At 53.0% G+C, this 19,001-nt stretch overlaps 1 protein-coding gene across 1 annotated transcript; it reads left to right on the forward strand.

The window, feature by feature from the left end:
* Positions 1 to 3,790: 3,790 nt before the first annotated feature.
* Positions 3,791 to 16,243, forward strand: PHB1 (prohibitin 1). Its single transcript, XM_040497231.1, has 7 exons — positions 3,791 to 3,898; positions 6,217 to 6,332; positions 7,689 to 7,850; positions 10,094 to 10,236; positions 10,405 to 10,521; positions 13,758 to 13,853; positions 15,228 to 16,243. Exons 2-7 carry the CDS (start codon positions 6,245 to 6,247, stop codon positions 15,438 to 15,440), a joined length of 819 nt encoding a protein of 272 aa, XP_040353165.1. The 5' UTR covers positions 3,791 to 3,898; positions 6,217 to 6,244; the 3' UTR covers positions 15,441 to 16,243.
* Positions 16,244 to 19,001: the final 2,758 nt, after the last annotated feature.

Raw genomic sequence — 19,001 nt, forward strand, 5'->3', positions numbered from 1 at the left:
AGGCTCCAGGCTCCGAGCTGTCAGCACAGAGCCTGACGCGGGGCTCGAACTCACGGACCGTGAGATCATGACCTGAGCCGGACTTGGATGCTCAACCGACTGAGCCACCCGGGGGGCCCCAAGGGTCAGATACTTTTGCTTCCCCATATAGGTATTCAGTTGCTCCAGTGCCAGGTTTTGAAAAGACTATCTCCATTGAATAACACTGTTAGCTTTGTCAAAAATCAATGGACACAGATGTGTGGGTTTATTTCTAGATTCTCTATTCTGTTCTGTTGAGAGCCAACACCGCATATTTTGTAGTTTTATGGGTAAATGGACACTCAGCTTCAAGTGCAGTAAACCTTTCAACTGTGTTCTCTTTTTCAAAATTGTTTGGCCAAGTCTAGGTCCTCTGCAATTTCATACAAAGTTTAGAATTAGCTTGTTAATTTCTACCACACACACACAAAAAAACTTGCTGGAATTTTGGTTGAGATTGCTATGAATCTATAGACCCATGTGGAGAGAATTGACATTTTTTTTTTTAATTTTTTTTTTCAACGTTTATTTATTTTTGGGACAGAGAGAGACAGAGCATGAACGGGGGAGGGGCAGAGAGAGAGGGAGACACAGAACCGGAAACAGGCTCCAGGCTCTGAGCCATCAGCCCAGAGCCTGACGCGGGGCTCGAACTCACGGACCGCAAGATCGTGACCTGGCTGAAGTCGGACGCTTAACCGACTGCGCCACCCAGGCGCCCCGAGAATTGACATTTTAACAATATTGAATTTTCCATGAATGTGGTGGGCATTTCTCCATTTATTTAGGTCTTCTTTAAGTTCTCTCAGCAATGTTTGTAGTTTTTACTGTATAGATGTTCTTAAATTTATCCCTAAGTATTTCATATTTTTGATGCTATTGTAAATAACATTTTTAATTTTCAATTTCCAAATGTTTATTGCTGATTTTGCAAACTGACTTTATGTTTCACATCCTTGCTAAGCTCACTTATTGGTTCTAATAGTTATTTTCCTTTTTTAGGACTTTTTAAAAATTTAAATTCTAGGGGCGCCTGGGTGGCTCAGTCGGTTAAGCGGCCGACTTCAGCTCAGGTCACGATCTCGCGGTCCGTGAGTTCGAGCCCCGCGTCGGGCTCTGTGCTGACGGCTCAGAGCCCGGAGCCTGTTTCAGATTCTGTGTCTCCCTTTCTCTGCCCCTCCCCCGTTCATGCTCTGTCTCTCTCTGTCTCAAAAATAAATAAACGTTAAAAAAAATTTAAAAAAAAATTTAAATTCTAGTTAGTTAACATACAGTGAAATATTGGTTTCAGGAATAGAATTCAGTGATTCATCACTTACATACAACACCCAGTGCTCATCACAAGTGCCCTCCTTAGTGCCCATCCCCCATCTAGCCCACCCCCCACCCACCTCCCTCTGTCAACCCTGTTTGTTCTCTATTGTTAAGAGTCTCTTGTGGTTTGTTTTCCTCTCTCGTCTCGCCTCCCTCCTTCCCATATGTTCATGTTTTGTTTCTTAAATCCCACATACGAGTGAAATCAAATGGTATTTGTCTTTCTCTGACTTGTTTCACTTAGCATAATACACTCTAATTCCATCCACATCATTGCAAATGGTATGATTTCGCTCTTTTTGATGGCTGACTAATATTCCCTTGCATATATATACCACATCGTCTTTATTCATCAGTCAATGGACAGTTGGGCTCTCTCCATAGTTTGGCTATTGTTGATAGGCTCTGAGCCATCAGCCCAGAGCCCAACGCGGCGCTCGAACTCACGGACCGCGAGATCGTGACCTGGCTGAAGTCGGACGCTTAACCGACTGCGCCACCCAGGCGCCCCCCTGTGTCTCTGATTCGGCCAAGTATTTTGTTTGTGTTGCTTTTGTTTGTTTTTGTTTTGTTTTGCTTAGATGTTTTTGTTTTGATTTTCCCTTTCATGTTATGGCTTTTCTCAAACGGACTTACATCACTTTTCTGACTGTTCTATTTGAGAACGAGCTATTGCAGGCTGCTGGTGAGCCCACAAAACTTTTCTTCCTGGGTACTTGGGTGCCCAGCTAAAGAATACATTTCCCAGCCTCTTTGGTGACTAGATGAGGTCAGGTACTCAATTTTTCATCAATAAAGTAGAGTGGAATTTGTATGTGCTGCTTCTGACCCGTTTGCTTAGCAATTTTGTTGTTTTCCCTTCATGCGAGCTGGAACATAGATGGCCCATGGTTAGGTAAAGACAGTCTTTTCAGGGATGGCCAACCAATGAGATGAAAGGAAACTAGGCCTGTGAATGGCCCATGGAGCAAAAGAAATTAACTTCTATTTTCTTTAGTCCACTCACTGTATTTGGGGATCTCTTTGGTACTGTAACTTAGACTTTGCTCTAACTAATATCCCAACTAATTCAAGCACTGAAGGGCTGGTTAGAAGCTTCATGCGCATGAAGGCTCATTCAGTGGCGGGTTTCACTCTAAGGTAGTGACTCTCCAGGTGCCGAGCACTGTTGTACCTTCTGGGAATAGAACAATGAAGACAGCTATCATAGAGCCTGCATTCTGACAGCCAGAGGAAACAACTGTGCTTGGTTAGGGCCAACTCCTACCCACCTGAAGAGTGCCGTTGAGGGTATCTCTGGTCATTCGACTGTGCCAAGTGGGGACAGAGAAGAGGAGAGAAATGCAGGAAAAAGAAATTGAAAGAACCCAATCCTACCAGACTCCAGAAATAGGCCTAGTTTTGTTAAAGTGAAGCGTCCATACAGTACTTAGGCAGGACCCTAGTTAAAAATGCAAAACCTGAGTCTAATCATGAAAAAAACAACAGACAAACCCAAAATGAGAAATATGCTTTCTGTTTGTTTTAACCTAATGAAATACAAGGAAGGCTGAGGACACTTTTCAGATTAAAAGAGATGAGAGAGACATGAGAAATAAATACCGTACCTAATATTAGACTGCATCCTGTATGGGGGTGGGTGTGTGTGGAGATTCTACAAAGTTCATTATCGGGTCAATGGATAAAATTGGAACGCAGAGGATAAACTTACTTAAATCATGTAAGAGGAGGCCCCTATTCTTAGAAAATACAGAGAGAAGACGGGAGGAGACAGGGAGAGAACAAATAAAAACAAATGGAGCAAAATGTTAGCAATAGATGAATTTGAGTAAAGGACTTACGTGTTCTTCGTATTATTCTTGCAACTTTTCCATATAAGTTTGTTTAATTGTGCCCAAGAGGCCCGGACTCTAAAGCGGGCCCCTTGACTAAATCAGTGCATGACCCTGAATGTATCCCTTCCGGTCTCTAGTCCACGTTTTCTAGTCCAGATGGTTCTAAGGTTCTTTCTGGTTTGGCAATCGACGTCCCACGGAAGGACTTTGGAAAGATGGCCCCATTTGCTTCCCTCCAGGTCCCTCAGCCCGCCAGTTATCTCACCACAACTCTCTCCAAGGTGCTCACCCGTCCTCCTTCACGAGCTGTAAACTTGCCCCAGCCCATCCCTGCCACCGACCGCGCGCCCAGCCACTCTTTCCGGGGCCCTAGGGCCCATCTCCTGGCAGGTTCTAGCATCGGTTCTAGACAGGCACGTGCATGTAACCCCAAGAAACTACAGCCCCCAAAAGGCTTTGCGACAACCCCTCCGTGTTTACCACCAGAGAGGAAAGGCTTTTCAGCGCGGGCCAGACACCGAATGGCATTTTGGGAATCGTAGTTCATTTGGGAAGAGCCGGGGAACCGGGGGTCAGGCCGAAAGCCACCCTTCCCAGGATGCACAGCGCTCCCCCCCACCAATCGGAGGCCCGGATCTTGGAAGGGGGGCGGGGAAGAGAAAGAGCTGAGCAGCGCATGCGTGGTACGTGTGGCTGGGGAATTCATGTGGAGGTCAGAGTGGAAGCAGGTGAGAATGGAGGGGAGCGGCTCCGGCCGCGATCCGGGCGTCTCTGCAGCTCCCCGCTGCGTTCTCGTTCACAGTTTGGGCGGGTGGGGTGCGTGCATGGGTCCGCCTCGGGTTGGAGCGGAGAGGGTGTGACGCCGGGACCAGCGGGGGTTGCGTCGAGCGAGGAAGGTGTGTATGGGGGCGGGGTGAGGAACAATCCAGAAGCTGTATTAGAAATGGAAAGGTCGGGACTGGGTGTCTTGGCCTCTGGAAAGGAAAACAGAAATGCGCGGGGAGTGATCAAGGAAGATTCGGGAGTTGAGGTCTTGCCGCGCGGCAGGGAGGATTTGAATCTGAAGTGGACGACGACGCTGGGGCGGGGCATTAAAAAGTAAAGTGCGGGGTGGGGGAGGGCCCTGCCTGGGTGGCTCAGTCCGTTGGTTGTCCGACTTGAGCCCAGGTCATGATCTCGGGGTTCGTGGGTTCAAGCCCCACATGGGCTCTGTGCTATCAGCGCAGAGCCTGGAGCCTGCTCTTGATTCTGTGCCTTCCTCTCTTTCTGCTTCCCCATCAAATAAATAAGCATTAAAAAGAAATTAAGAAAAAAATTAAGTGCGGGAGTAGATCCCAGTTAGGTCAGTCGGGCTCCCGCCCACCCCGCCTCAGCCCCGCCCACCCCGCCTCAGCCCCGCCCTCCCACTTCTTCCAGGGTTCTCCCTTGCAATGCAGCTATGGAGAGCGTTTTTGCTCCTTTGGTTCTTCTGGTATCTTGGTCCCAGAATGTCGCCCACCTCCCGCTTCCATATTAACAGTGAGGTGTTAAGCTGTGCCTGCCAGGATTAGACCTCCAGGTGCTAATCCTGGTTCCACCACTAAAGAGCTGTGTGATCTTAGTCTCCTCTTGTAACCTTGCTGTGTGCCACAGTTTCCTCATCTGTAATAACCTACCTCATAGGGGTCGGTGTGAGGATTAAATAATTGCCATTCGAAGACTGCCTCCTGGTACAAAAGCTAGCTGTTACTGTTACTTTTGCTGTTGGAATCACCATGTAGCGCATTCTGGGAGTTACTTTTCCAAACCAGAATTGCACAGAGCCAACCACAAAGCAAGCCTTTGTCTTGGGGCTTGCTTGCCCAGGAAATGGGAGGGTGGTTTAGTGTGGTGCTGAGTTCTCCGTGGGTGTCAGGCCCACGTCTCATTCCCATTATTGAATCAAGTGCCCCAGTCCCCAAATGGAAAAAAAAAATTTTTTTTTTTAATTTTATTTTAAAATTTTTTAAATTTACATCCAAATTAGTTAGCATATAGTGCAACAATGATTTCAGGAGTAGATCCCTTAGTGCCCCTTACCCATTGAGCCCATCCCGCCTCCCACACCCCCTCCCGTAACCCTCAGTTTGTTTTCCATATTTTTGAGTCTCTTCTGTTTTGTCCCCCTCCCTGTTTTTATATTATTTTTGCTTCCCTTCCCTTATGTTCATCTGTTTTGTCTCTTAAAGTCCTCATATGAGTGAAGTCATATGCTAATTGTCTTTCTCTGACTAATTTCACTTAGCATAATACCCTTCAGTTCCATCCACGTAGTTGCAAATGGCAAGATTTCATTCTTTTTGATTGCCGAGTAATACTCCATCGTGTATATATATACCACATCTTCTTTATCCTTTCATCCATCGATGGACATTTGGGCTCTTTCCATACTTTGGCTGTTGTCGATAGTGCTGCTATAAACATGGGGGTGCATGTGTCCCTTCGAAACAGCACACCTGTATCCCTTGGATAAATGCCTAGTAGTGCTATTGCTGGGTCTAGGGTAGTTCTATTTTTAGTTTTTTGAGGCACCTCCATACTGTTTTCCACAGTGGCTGCACCAGCTTGCATTCCCAAGAAATGGAAAAAATTTAAAATTTTTTTTTAATGTTTTTATTTCTGAGACAGAGAGAGACAGAGCATGAGCAGGGGAGGGGCAGAGAGAGAGGGAGACACAGAATCCGAAGCAGGCTCCGGGCTCTGAGCTGTCAGCACAGAGCCCGACGCGGGGCTCGAACTCACGGACTGTCAGATCATGACCCGAGCTGAACAGTCGGCCGCCTAACTGCCTGAGCCACCCAGGCGCCCCAGAGATGGAAAAAATTTTAAAGCAGAAGAATTGATAGTACGCTTCTCCAAGCTGTAGAGTTGTTTATTAGGTGGCCTTCAGTGCGTGATTTTGAGCTCTCAAGAGTGGAGAAATAAATAGCGAGCCCGCCTGGGAAGTGAATATGGTGCCTCAGAGAGGGATTTCTCTTACGGATTTCGGGATCAAGCTGTTTTGTTTTGTCCCCGCCCCCCGCCATAGGTGTGAGTGGGGTCCAGCAGGAGGCGACATGGCTGCCAAAGTGTTTGAGTCCATCGGCAAGTTCGGCCTGGCCTTAGCCGTGGCAGGAGGAGTGGTGAACTCTGCCTTGTATAATGGTGAGGCTCCGAGGGGTGGTGGTGGGGCACTGCCTTTTGCCGGATTTCCATTGGCCTGCGTGGCCCGTGTCACACTTGTGGTGGCAGCTGTTGACTGTGAACGTGTGTGAGACCAAGGGGGGGGCTTACCTGCCATCCCACACCATACGGTTGCCTTGTCACTAGATCCTCTGCCCTTGTGGCCGCAGGTCCTCTGCGAGCCTTTGTTCACAAAGAGCCTCCCAGACCACGTGCCGGTTGGACATTTCCAGCTACTCTTGTTGGTTTGAAGTGACGCTGCGACCGAGTGTCGGGGTCTCACGGGAGACCCCGTGGAGAGAGCCCATTGGATCCCTCGGCCGCGTGTGAAGTAACCCAGCGAGGGCTTTAGACCTTCGGTGACCTTGTCTGGAGCCGGATCTTTGGCTCTGCTGCAGTTGGGTCGTTCCAGACAAATTATCTTTTGAGGCGCATCGCCCAGCTTTTAACAGCGCAACAGGGGCTCCCGCTGGCTTTTTGTCTGCTTTCCTCTGCGACCTTAGGCGAGCCATCTCCCCTCCCCCCCAACTCCCGCCCCAGGCCTCAGCTTCTTCATTGGTCAAGCAATAGGACGAAACTGGTTTATGTCTAAGACTCCCTCCAACTCCGGTAGTCTCTAGCTTTCGTGATTGGAAAGCGGCGATAGATGGACCTCCCTCGTACGTGACTATCTAGCAAGAGGAGGATAAGTCTAGAGCGAAGATCTGTGGAGCAACTCTGAAGTCTCCTGAGGCAGAGACACAGAGCCGCCGAGGAGAAAAGCTTAACTTGGTTTAAACGGCGCCGCTTTATGCTCTGATGTCCGCAGCACAACTGGAGAGTAATCACCGTCACTGATTTCTCTCTGAGCCCAGAAATCCTTAAAGCCTGAGAGAAACCGTGCCCTTGGAAAGAGTGGGACCTTCCAAATGTTAGGGGTTCCGTGGCTAGGTTAGGGTGCAGCTTCTGGGAGCACTGGCTTAAATTGGAACCAGGATGGGACGGTAAAGACTTTGGTGAGTTTGGGAACGAAGTTTGGGGAGGTGATTTCCTGGAAACGTGTTGGCGGGTGGGATGGTTAATCGGAACAGCGGCCGCCAGTTTCCAGGGAAAGGATGCTGAGGAATCGATCCTGTTTACCAGAGTCCTTGGGAAGACCGTGGGGTGGGAAGGGATGGCTGAGTTCTGGAGCTGCGTGGAAGCCTCTAGAGGCAGAAGTGTGGCAAGATGGAGCTGGGAGAGGGGAGACTTAAAAAAAAAAAAAATAACAAGAAAGCGCCAAGGAGCTTTCAGAGGTAGCCTTTTTGGTTAAGAGGCGAAGGGATTTTTTTTTTCTGTCTTGTTCTCCTTCACTCCTAGTGGACGCTGGGCACAGAGCTGTCATCTTTGACCGGTTCCGTGGAGTGCAGGACATTGTGGTGGGAGAAGGGACTCACTTCCTCATCCCTTGGGTACAGAAACCTATCATCTTTGATTGCCGCTCTCGACCGCGTAACGTGCCAGTTATCACTGGTAGCAAAGGTGAGTCTCAGGGGCGCCTGCGTGGCTCAGTCGGTTACGCGGCCGACTTCGGCTCAGGTGATGATCTCGCGCTCCGTGAGTTCGAGCCCCGCGTCGGGCTCTGTGCTGACAGCTCAGAGCCTGGAGCCTGTTTCAGATTCTGTGTCTCCCTCTCTCTGCTCCTCCCCTGTTCATGCTCTGTCTCTCCCTGTCTCAAAAATAAATAAAACGTTAAAAGAAGAAATTAAAAAAAAAAAAAAAAAAGAATGCTAAACAGAATATTTATTAAAAAAAAAAAAAAAAAAAAGGTGAGTCTTGCCCGTGGGTCCCGTGAGGTAGCGTGTGGAAAGGTTACCGTAGGATCCAGAAGAGGCCGGACCTCCCCGGAGAACTCCCTTGTAAATTCCTCCTGGAGAGATTTTAACACGGATTCAGAGAAATATGTACAGCGCACAGACAGCTGTACAAATTTAGGGAGATCCACAAAGATAGACTTCGAGAGTCATGGAGCGCTCCAGTCTTAAAGAATATGCCGGATGTGCCTCTGCTCCGTCAGTCACCCCTTCCGGTCAGTTCTCGTTCCCCAGGGTGACGATGTCAGCCGGTCTCCAGCCGGCTTCCCCTTGGCCTTGTTCTCCAGGGCCTCTGTCTCCAGCAGTGCTGGCCTCCCACGGGCTGGGGCCGGGTCCCTGAGGGCGGTCTCCTGTGTCTGGCATGCCGCTGGGTTCCCAGCGAGCCCCAAACGAATTTTCCTCACCGCTCTCCTGCCGTCCTACCCACAGAGGTGCCCAGGCAGTAAACAGAATAGCAGGGATCTTTCTGCACGGCGAAAGGTGAGGGTCGTGTGGCTGCTGGGTTTATTATCTGGGGAACACTCGAGGCCTTGGGTGCCATTCCCTGGCCGATGTGTGCTTACGGTGACCGTGCCAGGTGTCAGGCTGGGTCGCAGGGTGGGGGTGGTTCGGAGATTTCAGAGGTGACTAAAGCGGGGGGCCCCTGGGGAGCTCAGTGTCGCTAGGGACGTAGACGTGTGGACAGACAGTTACGGTAAGCGTGGCTTGTCCTGGAGGCAAGGGCGTGGGGTGGAGGCGAGCGGAGAAGGAAACAGCTTGCCCCCACAGGTGGCTGCGCAGGCTCCCGGGAGGACCTTAGCTTGAGCTGGGACTTTAGCGAGAGACCTGTGTCGGGCAGAGGAGGGGACAGGTCAGTTGGCATTTCGCAACCTGGCCTGTAGCTCGCGGCTACGGGGTCTGGCTCGCGTCCTACAAAAGGGAGATCAAAGGGTGAGGTTAATCGAGAAACAGAAAATTTTAACTTAAAAGCGTAGCTCTCAACTTCCCACCTCTTAGGGATTGCGCTCGCTGTTGTGCGGCACCTGTTTGTAAGGACGCGTTGTAAGGACGTCTTCAGAACTGTTGATAGGAACTTCCAGAAATCAGGAGTGTGTGCATCTCCCGCCTCCCTGGGTGGCTGGGTCAGAACTTCCCCGTGCGTCTGTGTCAGTGATGACCGCAAGCAAGCTGACCGTGCTTTAGCCTTGGGCAGGCCTGAGCTGTCAGGGGACGTTGTAATTAATGTTGTGCTCCCTGTTCCCCGCCCCCCCCTTCGCCTGGATCAGGTCACGAGAAGCATGTTCCAGATGAGTCCGATAACCCCTTCCATCTGTTCGCATTTGACCCAGCGCTGTCCTGTCTAATTTCTCCTTCGCTTTCCCCTAGCGTTCCTGGAAGGCAGATGAAATCACCCCCCGTTCTTACAGACCAGGAGATAAGCTGAGATTGGCTAAGGCTGAGGTCACACAGTTAGTAAACAGGACGGGACTGCAGCCCAGGCCTTCGGACTGACTGCCGGTCCAGCCAGAGTGGACTGTCTCCGCTGGGCCCACGAGAACCTCTCCAGGGCAGACTCTTGAGTGGGGCCTTGGAAAGGCTTCACGCTAAAACTCTTGGCATTGGCCTGTTTCATTAAAACACGCACTGTTCCACTGTCCCGCGGTACCGGTCACGCACGTACTCGCAATTGCTTTTATCAGAGGACATTCATTCAGGACAGACCGAGAAGCTGTCCTCCCCAGGAACCTTTAAGAATTCCTGACTCCGGGGCTCTGCTGGGTTCGCTAACCAGGAAGCTGTGCGTAGGGGCCCCTGCCCTCTAGGGTCTTAAAATCAGCAACTTTACGCAGCAATTGTGGCACCCTTGGGGTAGGAGGGGTCACACAGAAGTGGTTTTGATCGCTAACTCCGGCCTTTGTCCCCTGCCCTAAGATTTACAGAATGTCAACATCACCCTGCGCATCCTTTTCCGGCCAGTCGCCAGCCAGCTTCCCCGCATCTTCACCAGCATCGGGGAGGACTACGATGAGCGGGTGCTACCGTCCATCACGACGGAGATCCTCAAGTCCGTGGTGGTGAGTGACGGGGCCTCCGCCTAGAGTGCGGTCCCCCAGAGATAGACAGGTGCCAGGAAGAGCGCGGTGGCAGGAGGCTTGGGATGTGGCTCGGCGTTCTCCCTCCTGCCCTCTCTGCTTCCTCATCGCCATCCTCACCGGGCCCCCTCTGCCCTCCCTCGGAACCAGGCTCGCTTCGATGCCGGGGAACTGATCACCCAGAGAGAGTTGGTCTCCAGGCAGGTGAGCGATGACCTCACAGAGCGAGCAGCAACCTTTGGGCTCATCCTGGATGACGTGTCCTTGGTAAGATGCTTGTTGGGGGGGGGCCGGCGGGGAGCCTGCGAGGGAGGGGCTGCGGTTCTTGTTCAGGTGCTTGGCCCCATTTCCGGGTGGACGCTAGTAGGTCCTGCCTTCCACGTGCCCAGACAGGCGACTTGAAAACGTGGAAACTTCTCGACTGTGAGACGGTCTCCGTGGGTTTGTTTTCAGATGAGAGTTGTTTTCCTTTCCCTCTGCCACACACATACTTCTTTTCCTTTTTTTTCTTCTTTTTCTTTTTTTCTTTTCTTTCCTTTTCTTTCTTTCCTTTTCCTTTTCCTTTTCCTACTTATTTTTTTTTTATTTAAAAAAAATTTTTTTTTTTCAACGTTTATTTATTTTTGGGACAGAGAGAGACAGAGCATGAATGGGGGAGGAGCAGAGAGAGAGGGAGACACAGAATCGGAAACAGGCTCCAGGCTCTGAGCCATCAGCCCAGAGCCTGACGCGGGGCTCGAACTCACGGACCGCGAGATCGTGACCTGGCTGAAGTCGGACGCTTAACCGACTGCGCCACCCAGGTGCCCCAATTTCCTACTTATTTTTGAGAGAGAGCATGATGCCGGGGAGGCACAGAGAGACAGGGAGATAGAGAATCCCGAGTGGACTCCGCACCATCAGCGCAGAGCCCCCCGAGGGGCTTGAACCCACGAACCGTGAGATCATGACCTTAGCTGAAGTTGGGACGTTCGCCCGGCTCAGCCACCCAGGCGCCCCGCCCCCCCCACATTTTTCTTTTGACTTCTAGCCCTACCCGATGGTAGGGTCCCTAACCACTAGATTTTTCACCTCCTCCAAACTGTGAGTGTTCCCCAGAGCTCCCTGAGAAGTAGTGTCTTGTTAACCCTGTTGGATGCCGGAAGAAGCTGCCTAGCGAGACTAGGGAAGGCTCACAGTTTTCCTCCCTAGTGCACACCTCGCAGCCTGACCCCTTGGGATGTCCTCACATTTAGGGTCTGAAGCTCAGTGAGGTGGGCTCTGGGAACCCCCGGTGAAAGGGGATAGAGCGTAAATGAGTGGTTCTCTTCCCCAAAGCCCGGTATGGGGCGCAGGGGACATCTCTGAGGTGTAAGTTATCCTCTCGGGACCGTAGAGCGCGTGTATTTATATGACACCGAATGCCATGACTCAGAAAGCAATACAGGCAGGATAGCATTTCAGATCAAGGAGGGTGATGGGGAAGGGGTTGTGTTTCTAGATGCTCTGGGAAAAATCACTGGGAGTGATTTGTTCGGGTGGCGAGGTAGAGGGTTTCCTGTTCGTTCTCCTGTGCGTCGCTAGGGAAAGGCACCATTTCCCTCTCGGCGTCTGTGCAGCTGTTTAAACAGTCCCGCTCTCCAGACACCCAGCACTGACCTCGGGGCGCCCCGCTCCCCCTTGTTTCAGTTGCGGGCTCCCTCTGCTGGCGGGATGCCAGGCTGCAGCCCTCTAACCCCAGCAACTCCCACCTACTGTTAACCTAAACGCCTCGCCTGTGAGGCAGTGCTAAGGCAAAACCTAAGGAGAAGCTTGGCGTCCTGCTAGGCTTTTAACCACATACTCCATTCGGGGGAAGTGCGGGCTGACCACAAGAAACCATATCTAAGAGGTGTGAGGAGAAAATTAGATTTCGGGGGGGATTTGCTGCCCTCACCTGGCCCTTTTAGAAAGGAACTTTATTCCTTAGCTACACATTTCATTTTAAATTTCTCAGGACCGCGTTTTCTTCCCCGGGCTTTGAACACGAGTCCAGAAATGGAACAGGCAGAGTAGAACAGCTGCAGTTGGAAGAGTGAGGAGCGTTACAAGTTGTGGAAGGCAGCGGGACTAGGATTTACTCTCGAGGAGAAGTGTTGAGCTGCTTATGTTTCTCCCTTTTTTCTCATTTTTTTTTTTTTTTAATCTTTATTTATTTTTGAGAGAGAGAGAGAGACAGAATGCGAGCTGGGGAGGAACAGAGAGAGAGAGGGAGACACAGAATCCGAAGCAGGCTCCAGGCTCTGAGCCACCAGCACAGAGCCCGATGCGGGCCTCGAGCTCACGAACCGCAAGTTCGTGACCTGAGCCAAAGTCGGACACTCAACCGACTGAGCCACCCAGGCGCCCCTGCTTTTCCTTTTTTTTTTTTTTTTTTTTTTTAATTAAAAAAAATTTTTTTTTGCATTTATTTTTTGAGAGACAGAGAGAGACAGAGCACAAGTTGGGGAGGGGCAGAGAGAGAAGGAGACACAGATTCCGAAGCAGGCTCCAGGCTCCGAGCCGTTGGCACAGAGCCCGACGTGGGGCTCGAACTCACAAACCGTGAGATCATGACGGGAGCCGAAGTCGGACGTTCAACCGACCGAGCCCCCCCGGGCGCCCCTCCTTTTTTTAAAAGCAGAGGGTGGGAGGGTGGGGGGAGGGGATGAAGCAAATAGAACTTGGTAGCAAAACCAGTGCCATTCTTCCCTTTATTTCTTCCTTTTTAACAAAACGTGGGTTAAATAATAAGTAAGTCGCTCTAGTCTCGGCATTAAGAGTTGAGCTCTGTTCCCGCTGCCTTCTGCCGTCATTTCAGACCGTCGCCTCAGCCAAGTCTCGGTTGTACGTGTTCTTAGGGAAGGTCTGTGGGTAGTCCATTGTAAGCCCTCACCCTAAGCAATAGCTTTACCTGCCTTCCCTCCTAAACCCTTTACCAGAAGCGCTCACACATAGGGAATGCCGTGATTCGCGTTCCACCATTTTTCACCCTCTTCCTGTTTGGTGGTGGGGCTTCCGTGCGAAAGACGGGGATGGTTAATCCATAAGCGGAGAGCATCACTCCCTTGAATCCCCGAGAACCGGCTGCCTCCTTCACTCTCAGGGGCTCAGTTTTCCATCTGGCCTCTCTGGGGGCTTCCAACAGGCCATCAAAGGATGGGCCCTAGTCGGAGGACGGGGGTCCTAGAACCCGCAGCCTCCTCCCCTTGGGAGGTGGGCACTTGAGTAGGTGCCTTCTGGTGCCCACGGGTGGTTGTCTGCTTCAGATCTCCTCGCCGAGGGCGACAGAATGACGTGCGGGAGCCGTTGAGGCAGCCGAGGCTTCCGGGGTGTGCCCTCGGTTTGGACCCGGATGTGGAGGTGGAAGGGCGTTCTCGCCTCACAGAGGCCTCCAGCTGCTAGAGCCATTCCTGGCCCCTTCCTTCCAGCGGCCACGGGGGCCTCGCGGCAGCGCTGCCTGAACAGTCCCACCGCCTCATCTCGCGCTCCCTCTGTCCCCTTAGACGCATCTGACCTTCGGGAAGGAGTTCACAGAAGCAGTAGAGGCCAAACAGGTGGCCCAGCAGGAAGCGGAGAGGGCCAGATTTGTGGTGGAGAAGGTGAGTGTTCAACCAGATGGCAGGGGCCTCTCTCCCCTTTCTCCTGTGCTCAGCCTCCCCGTTTGCTGGGTGGCCTGGAAACTCATCATCTGTCATCTCTTTTTCCGGGATCCTCGGAAGGGGATTGAAGGAACCGCACTCCTACGATTGGTTCCAGAGTCTTTGGGGGCTAGTCAGGGATATGTGAACTTAGGTTCCGAAGTCACCGAAGGGTAATTTTTCTTCCACTTCCCCTAAGATCAAAAACACTCCTCCTCCCAATAAAAATGTTTTCTCCTGGAATATTTTCAGCTTCACTGAGAAGTCGTTTTTAACCGTGGTTACACAAGTGAAAGCTGACAGCGAAAAGGATCAAATGTTGGGCCAGATGCGCTATCGTCACTGAAGTTTTTTTCGGGCCCTAAGTCCATCCAGATGTGCCAGAGTGTGGTGGGACAGGAGATAGTTGCCTAGCAGCCTGCTCTTCGGGTCTTTGCAGACGTGTATTTATTTCTTGCTGTTGCTTCCCCCCCGCCGCTGCTGGTTTTTCTCGGGTTAGTCCTAATCCAAGAACCCTTCGTCCTTTGAATCAAGGTAGAGAGATGTATTGGTGGCCAGCGTTTAATTTTAGAGAGTGTAAACTCCACGTGGACGGGAACTTTGTGGGGGGGGGGGGGCCCACTAATCTCCAGAGCCTAGAACACGCCTAAGACCATGCCTGGAAATATTAGGTGCTCATTTAACATTTGCTGACACGGTACCCGCCTCCCGTGACCTCGGACAGGTTGTACCCCGCTGATCCATGTCACCCTGCTAATAACGGGTGGGGAGAGCCTCGGAGATCGCATTCAGTTGGTTGTTGCCTGGGCTCCCGGTCAGGATCCAGCTTAGCTCAGGGGCGACTCTAGGGCCCGTCACGCATACGTGCTACTCCTCCCCAGCTGCCCTGTTTTCATCAAACAGATCTCATTTGTTTGATGAAAGTCCCTTCGACTTGGGGCTGGAGGGAAAGGTGAGCCTGAGGGTGGGTTCTGCCTTTTTTTTCTCCCTCCCGTCTTCCGCGGCTTGGATCCTCCTGGCTCAGAGTAAGGTGGCCGGACTGGATTGCCATTGACGTTAATGAGAATTTTGAAATAAGACAGATACTTGCGCAGCCAACAGCAAGAGAGCCCTGCAACCATGAGAGGTGGCGCTGCATTGCAGGAAAGCGGAGGACTGGGTGCACGTGCCTGTTGACCCCACCTGGAGGGGGAGGAGGAGGAGGAGGAGGGAGATTCCCAGAGTTCCTTCAGGAGCCGGCGAGGGTGCCTCGCCGAGGTCTTCTGAGGCTGCTGCCCGCCCTTCAGCACCCTCAAGTGTGATCCTGGTTCCCCCCCCACCCCTCCACTCTCTTAGGCTGAGCAGCAGAAGAAGGCGGCCATCATCTCTGCCGAGGGCGACTCCAAGGCAGCCGAGCTGATCGCCAACTCGCTCGCCACCGCGGGCGACGGCCTCATCGAGCTGCGCAAGCTGGAGGCCGCGGAGGACATCGCCTACCAGCTCTCGCGCTCCCGGAACATCACCTACCTGCCGGCCGGGCAGTCCGTGCTCCTGCAGCTGCCCCAGTGAGGCCTGCCCGGCCCGCGCCTCCTCAGGCCGCCTGGGCCACAGCCCCGAGGATTCTGAACACCGCCGTCCTTCTGCCCCTGCCCCAGAAATCACTGTGAAATTTCATGATTGGCTTAAAGTGAAGGAAATAAAGTGGAATCACTTCAGATCTCTAATTACTCTAGCAGACGAAGCTTTCTCATTCTTCCCATTTCCACCCACTTTCTGAGCCACCTCCTTCCCCCAGATTGCCAAGTGCCTACGCTGCCCGGGGCAGAAGAAAGGGCTGTCGTGCACAGCACGGGTCTCCGTGTTTTCCGGCGGTTCCGACACAGGCCCGGCTGAAGAGGTGCCAGGGAGGGTCAGAGAGGAAGTAATCTGTCTCTTGCCGTAAGGCTGATGCTCTCGAACTGTGGGGCCGGCGGAAGCAGGTGTGAACAGCTTGAAGAATCTGCCCCTGTGACGGTGGGTGGGCCTGATTCGCTGCCCCCCCTCCCACCCCCCCAGGGCCCTACAACTGGGACGGGCTTGGACAGCGAGTGAGCGGGCCTGGACTGAGATGTGAGTCCGGCCGAAGGCTTCCTGTCCACCCCCCACCTCGGTGTCTCAGGACACCCGGCGGATTCCAGCTTGAAGGATTGCATCCTGCCGGGGGCCGAACGTGCCTGCCAAAGACGTGCATCCGGTGCTCCTGGCTCCCTCGTCCAGAGACTGCCCTTCTCGAGGGCTCTGTGCCTGCGCTTTGAAGGAGGCGACCTTGGGAAGAAAGCGAATGTGTGTAAATTGCCGTCAATAAATGACACCCAGGCCTTCCAGCCCGGTCTGAAAAGGGTTTGTGGTTCTGTTTGTGGGAGCCGTGGGATCAGAACCGAGCATTCTAGAGTTGGCGTGTGCACGTGTGTGCGTCGCCAGCTGGGACAGACTCTCCAGCGAGGCAGCAAATGCTTCGGTTTCAGAAAGCACCACTTTGGGCTGTGTCCCAGATCCGTCCCCCGCCTGAAATGAAATGAATCTCAAGTCGTGCCAGGCGAGGGGTGGTCATGAGATGGGCTCTTCGGAGGCCACGTGGGTGCAGATCAGTTCACTTTTCCCCCGTGGCTTTCGGTACCACCCCCCCCCCCCCAATTTCTGACTGGGAGCCATAGGCCTGCCCACCAGCCTGTTGGCAGCGGACAGACTTCGCATGCTACGCGCGTGCAGTTGCCTGCCTTGCGCGCGAGTTCGGTTTTTTATGTTTTTGTGTTCCGATGGCCCCAGGTTGCCCTGAGGTCGGTTTGTGTTGCTTACTCTGTTTTGCTTTGATGCAGAAAGGACTTGGCCTTTGAGGGGGCCAACCGGATGTATTTTGGATGGTGGGGAGGGAAAGCCGACCGACCGTTGAGAAACGAGCCAGTGACCCATCCGAAATCCTTCTAGGAACTAGACGCAGAAACAGCAGTGGTGGGGAGCACTCCCGTTCGCTGTGCTTTACCCTCTGCGCTCAGTTTAATCCCTGGGCTCACCACCTGGCCACGGAGAGCTGCACAAGAGACCTCGCCAGGCCAGTCTCCGACCTGAATTCCGCATTTCCTCTTCCCCTCCCACCGCACCCCCCTCCACCGCCCGTGCATCTGCTCCCCCTCCTCCCAGGGCCTCCCAGCGGGGGTCTGGTTCTTTCCCATTCCCCCAGAGCACTCAGACAAGTGTGATGGGCCGGGCTACACCTCCCACCTCCCACCAGAGCCTGGTGATAGCCTCGAAGCTCCCATCTAGCCCAGCTCCCTAGCCCCTGCCCCGGCACCCTCTATCTCAGGGTGTCTCTTCCTATTTCTTTGCTGTAAGAACAGTGAGGCCCGAGAACCATGTGCCCGGACTCAGCGCGACAGAGACGTGAGCAGAGAACATAACTTTTCAATAGCTTCCAGAAGGGCTTCTACTCTGCCACCTTCCTCCTTTCCTGCTGTTTATTGCTTTGGACACCCTTATGGGGGGGGGGGGGGGCGCCCGCCAGGGGCCAGGGGCAGGAGACTTCCTCCTCCCCAGGCCCCTTTTAAAAAGAACAGTTGTGTTTCTTGCACCGGGCGGGAGATTGGGTTTCATCCTCCAGGTGTCTGCAGGGGAGCCCTCCACGTCCACGGGTTTTGGGTCCCCTCTGCCTCGCAGGCCAGCCCTTCTAGCCACAGACAGGCCAGCTTCCTACTGGGTTTGCCTTTGGCCTGCTTGCCGCGGATGATGCCAGTGACAGCCCGGGGGCCTCGTTCCGCCCTGACTGCCGCCAACTAATTCTTTCCACAAATGTTCAAGGGCTGTTAACCGGCTCCTTAGCCCCAGAGCCCCCCGACGGCCTCTGGGCTTCTCCAGATTTCTCCAGAAGCTGCCACAATGGGCCTTTATCAGTTCTGGGATTCTCTGGGCCTTGAATAAAAAGCCAAGTCCTGTCCTGGCCAGGGAAGAGCCAGAGTAGGGAGTGCCTTCCTCCCTCTCTCCTTGGGTCAGGCTGAATTGCTTCCTTGTTCGGGCCTGGAGAGGTCGCTTGCTAAGAAGGCAGTGGACCCTGGATAGGCAGCGGAGAGAAAACTTGTGTTAAAATACGTTCACGTTAAAAAATACCATGAAGTATGAGGCTCTCCATGGTCTGGCTACCGCTGGCTACTTTTCTAGTCCAACATTACAGTTTACTGCTTGCCTCCCCAGACCAACCTAGCGGCTCCCGTGGGGTGGGGAGCGTTGTTTGACGATGCCATCATGGGCACTGGGGGAGGGGGAGGGTAGAGGGCAGTGAGGCTACAAGACCTACTTTGTATGGGACAGACTCCTACTACGAAGAATCGCCCCCAAAGTAATGCCACTAACACCCTCCCCACCCCCGCGTTGAAAACGCACACCGGACTGACGTCTCTTTTCTGCGCCCCCCGCATGTTCACCGCACCCCCTTTGCTCAGCATCCCTTCAACCTGGAGGGCCCTCTCCCTACATTTCACAGGCCCCGGGAGCCCCATCCTCAAAGGCTTTCTCTCCCACAAAACGGCAAATCCTCTCTTCTAGTCATTACTTCTCCCTTGCCTGAATTTCCTCATCCACACTCTCATGAGGCATTTAACGATCTCTTCATTGAGTTGGAGTGTGTGTGTGTGTGTGTGTGTGTGTGTGTGTGTGTGTGTTTATGTGTGTGTACTCTTCTACTCTATGTTTATAAAGGGCAGGATCTTCATAGGACTCAACATTCCTCCTTCCTCTTCTTTCCCCCGACCACTGCCTGGTCTTTTCCCCAAGTCAAGCACGCCTGGCTCTTGGTGGGAGCGCCCGGGTGTCCGTCGTCGAAGGAACCGATGAAGGAGCAGCCAGCACAGGACCGAGGTTAGGACTGTGGACCGAAGTCGGGTCCTTACATTCTACTCCCACGCCGTCGTGCTGTTACCCCCAAGCTCCCCTGAATCAGGCCCTCAGGGTCTAGCAGACCGACCCCTCCACTGCTGGGCTGCCCCGGCCGACCCCCCCCCCCCCCAGTGCCGTCACTCTCTTGCTTCAAACAGCCTCCGTGTGGGATTCTCCCCTCGCCGCCGCCTGCCCGCAGCTCAGTCTCTCCCGCTTCTGTCTGGAACT

This window comes from Herpailurus yagouaroundi, unplaced genomic scaffold (assembly GCF_014898765.1).
Source record: "Herpailurus yagouaroundi ecotype Mexico unplaced genomic scaffold, PumYag 189, whole genome shotgun sequence".
Classification (NCBI taxonomy): Eukaryota; Metazoa; Chordata; class Mammalia; order Carnivora; family Felidae; genus Herpailurus; species Herpailurus yagouaroundi.

Excerpts from the sequence above, each read along its gene's own strand:
- PHB1 (XM_040497231.1), top strand. The coding sequence starts at position 6,245 with ATGGCTGCCAAAGTGTTTGAGTCCATCGGCAAGTTCGGCCTGGCCTTA. Across the intron at positions 7,851-10,093 it reads AGTTATCACTGGTAGCAAAG|ATTTACAGAATGTCAACATC; the intron begins GTGAGTCTCAGG and ends CCCTGCCCTAAG. Across the intron at positions 10,237-10,404 it reads AGATCCTCAAGTCCGTGGTG|GCTCGCTTCGATGCCGGGGA; the intron begins GTGAGTGACGGG and ends CCTCGGAACCAG.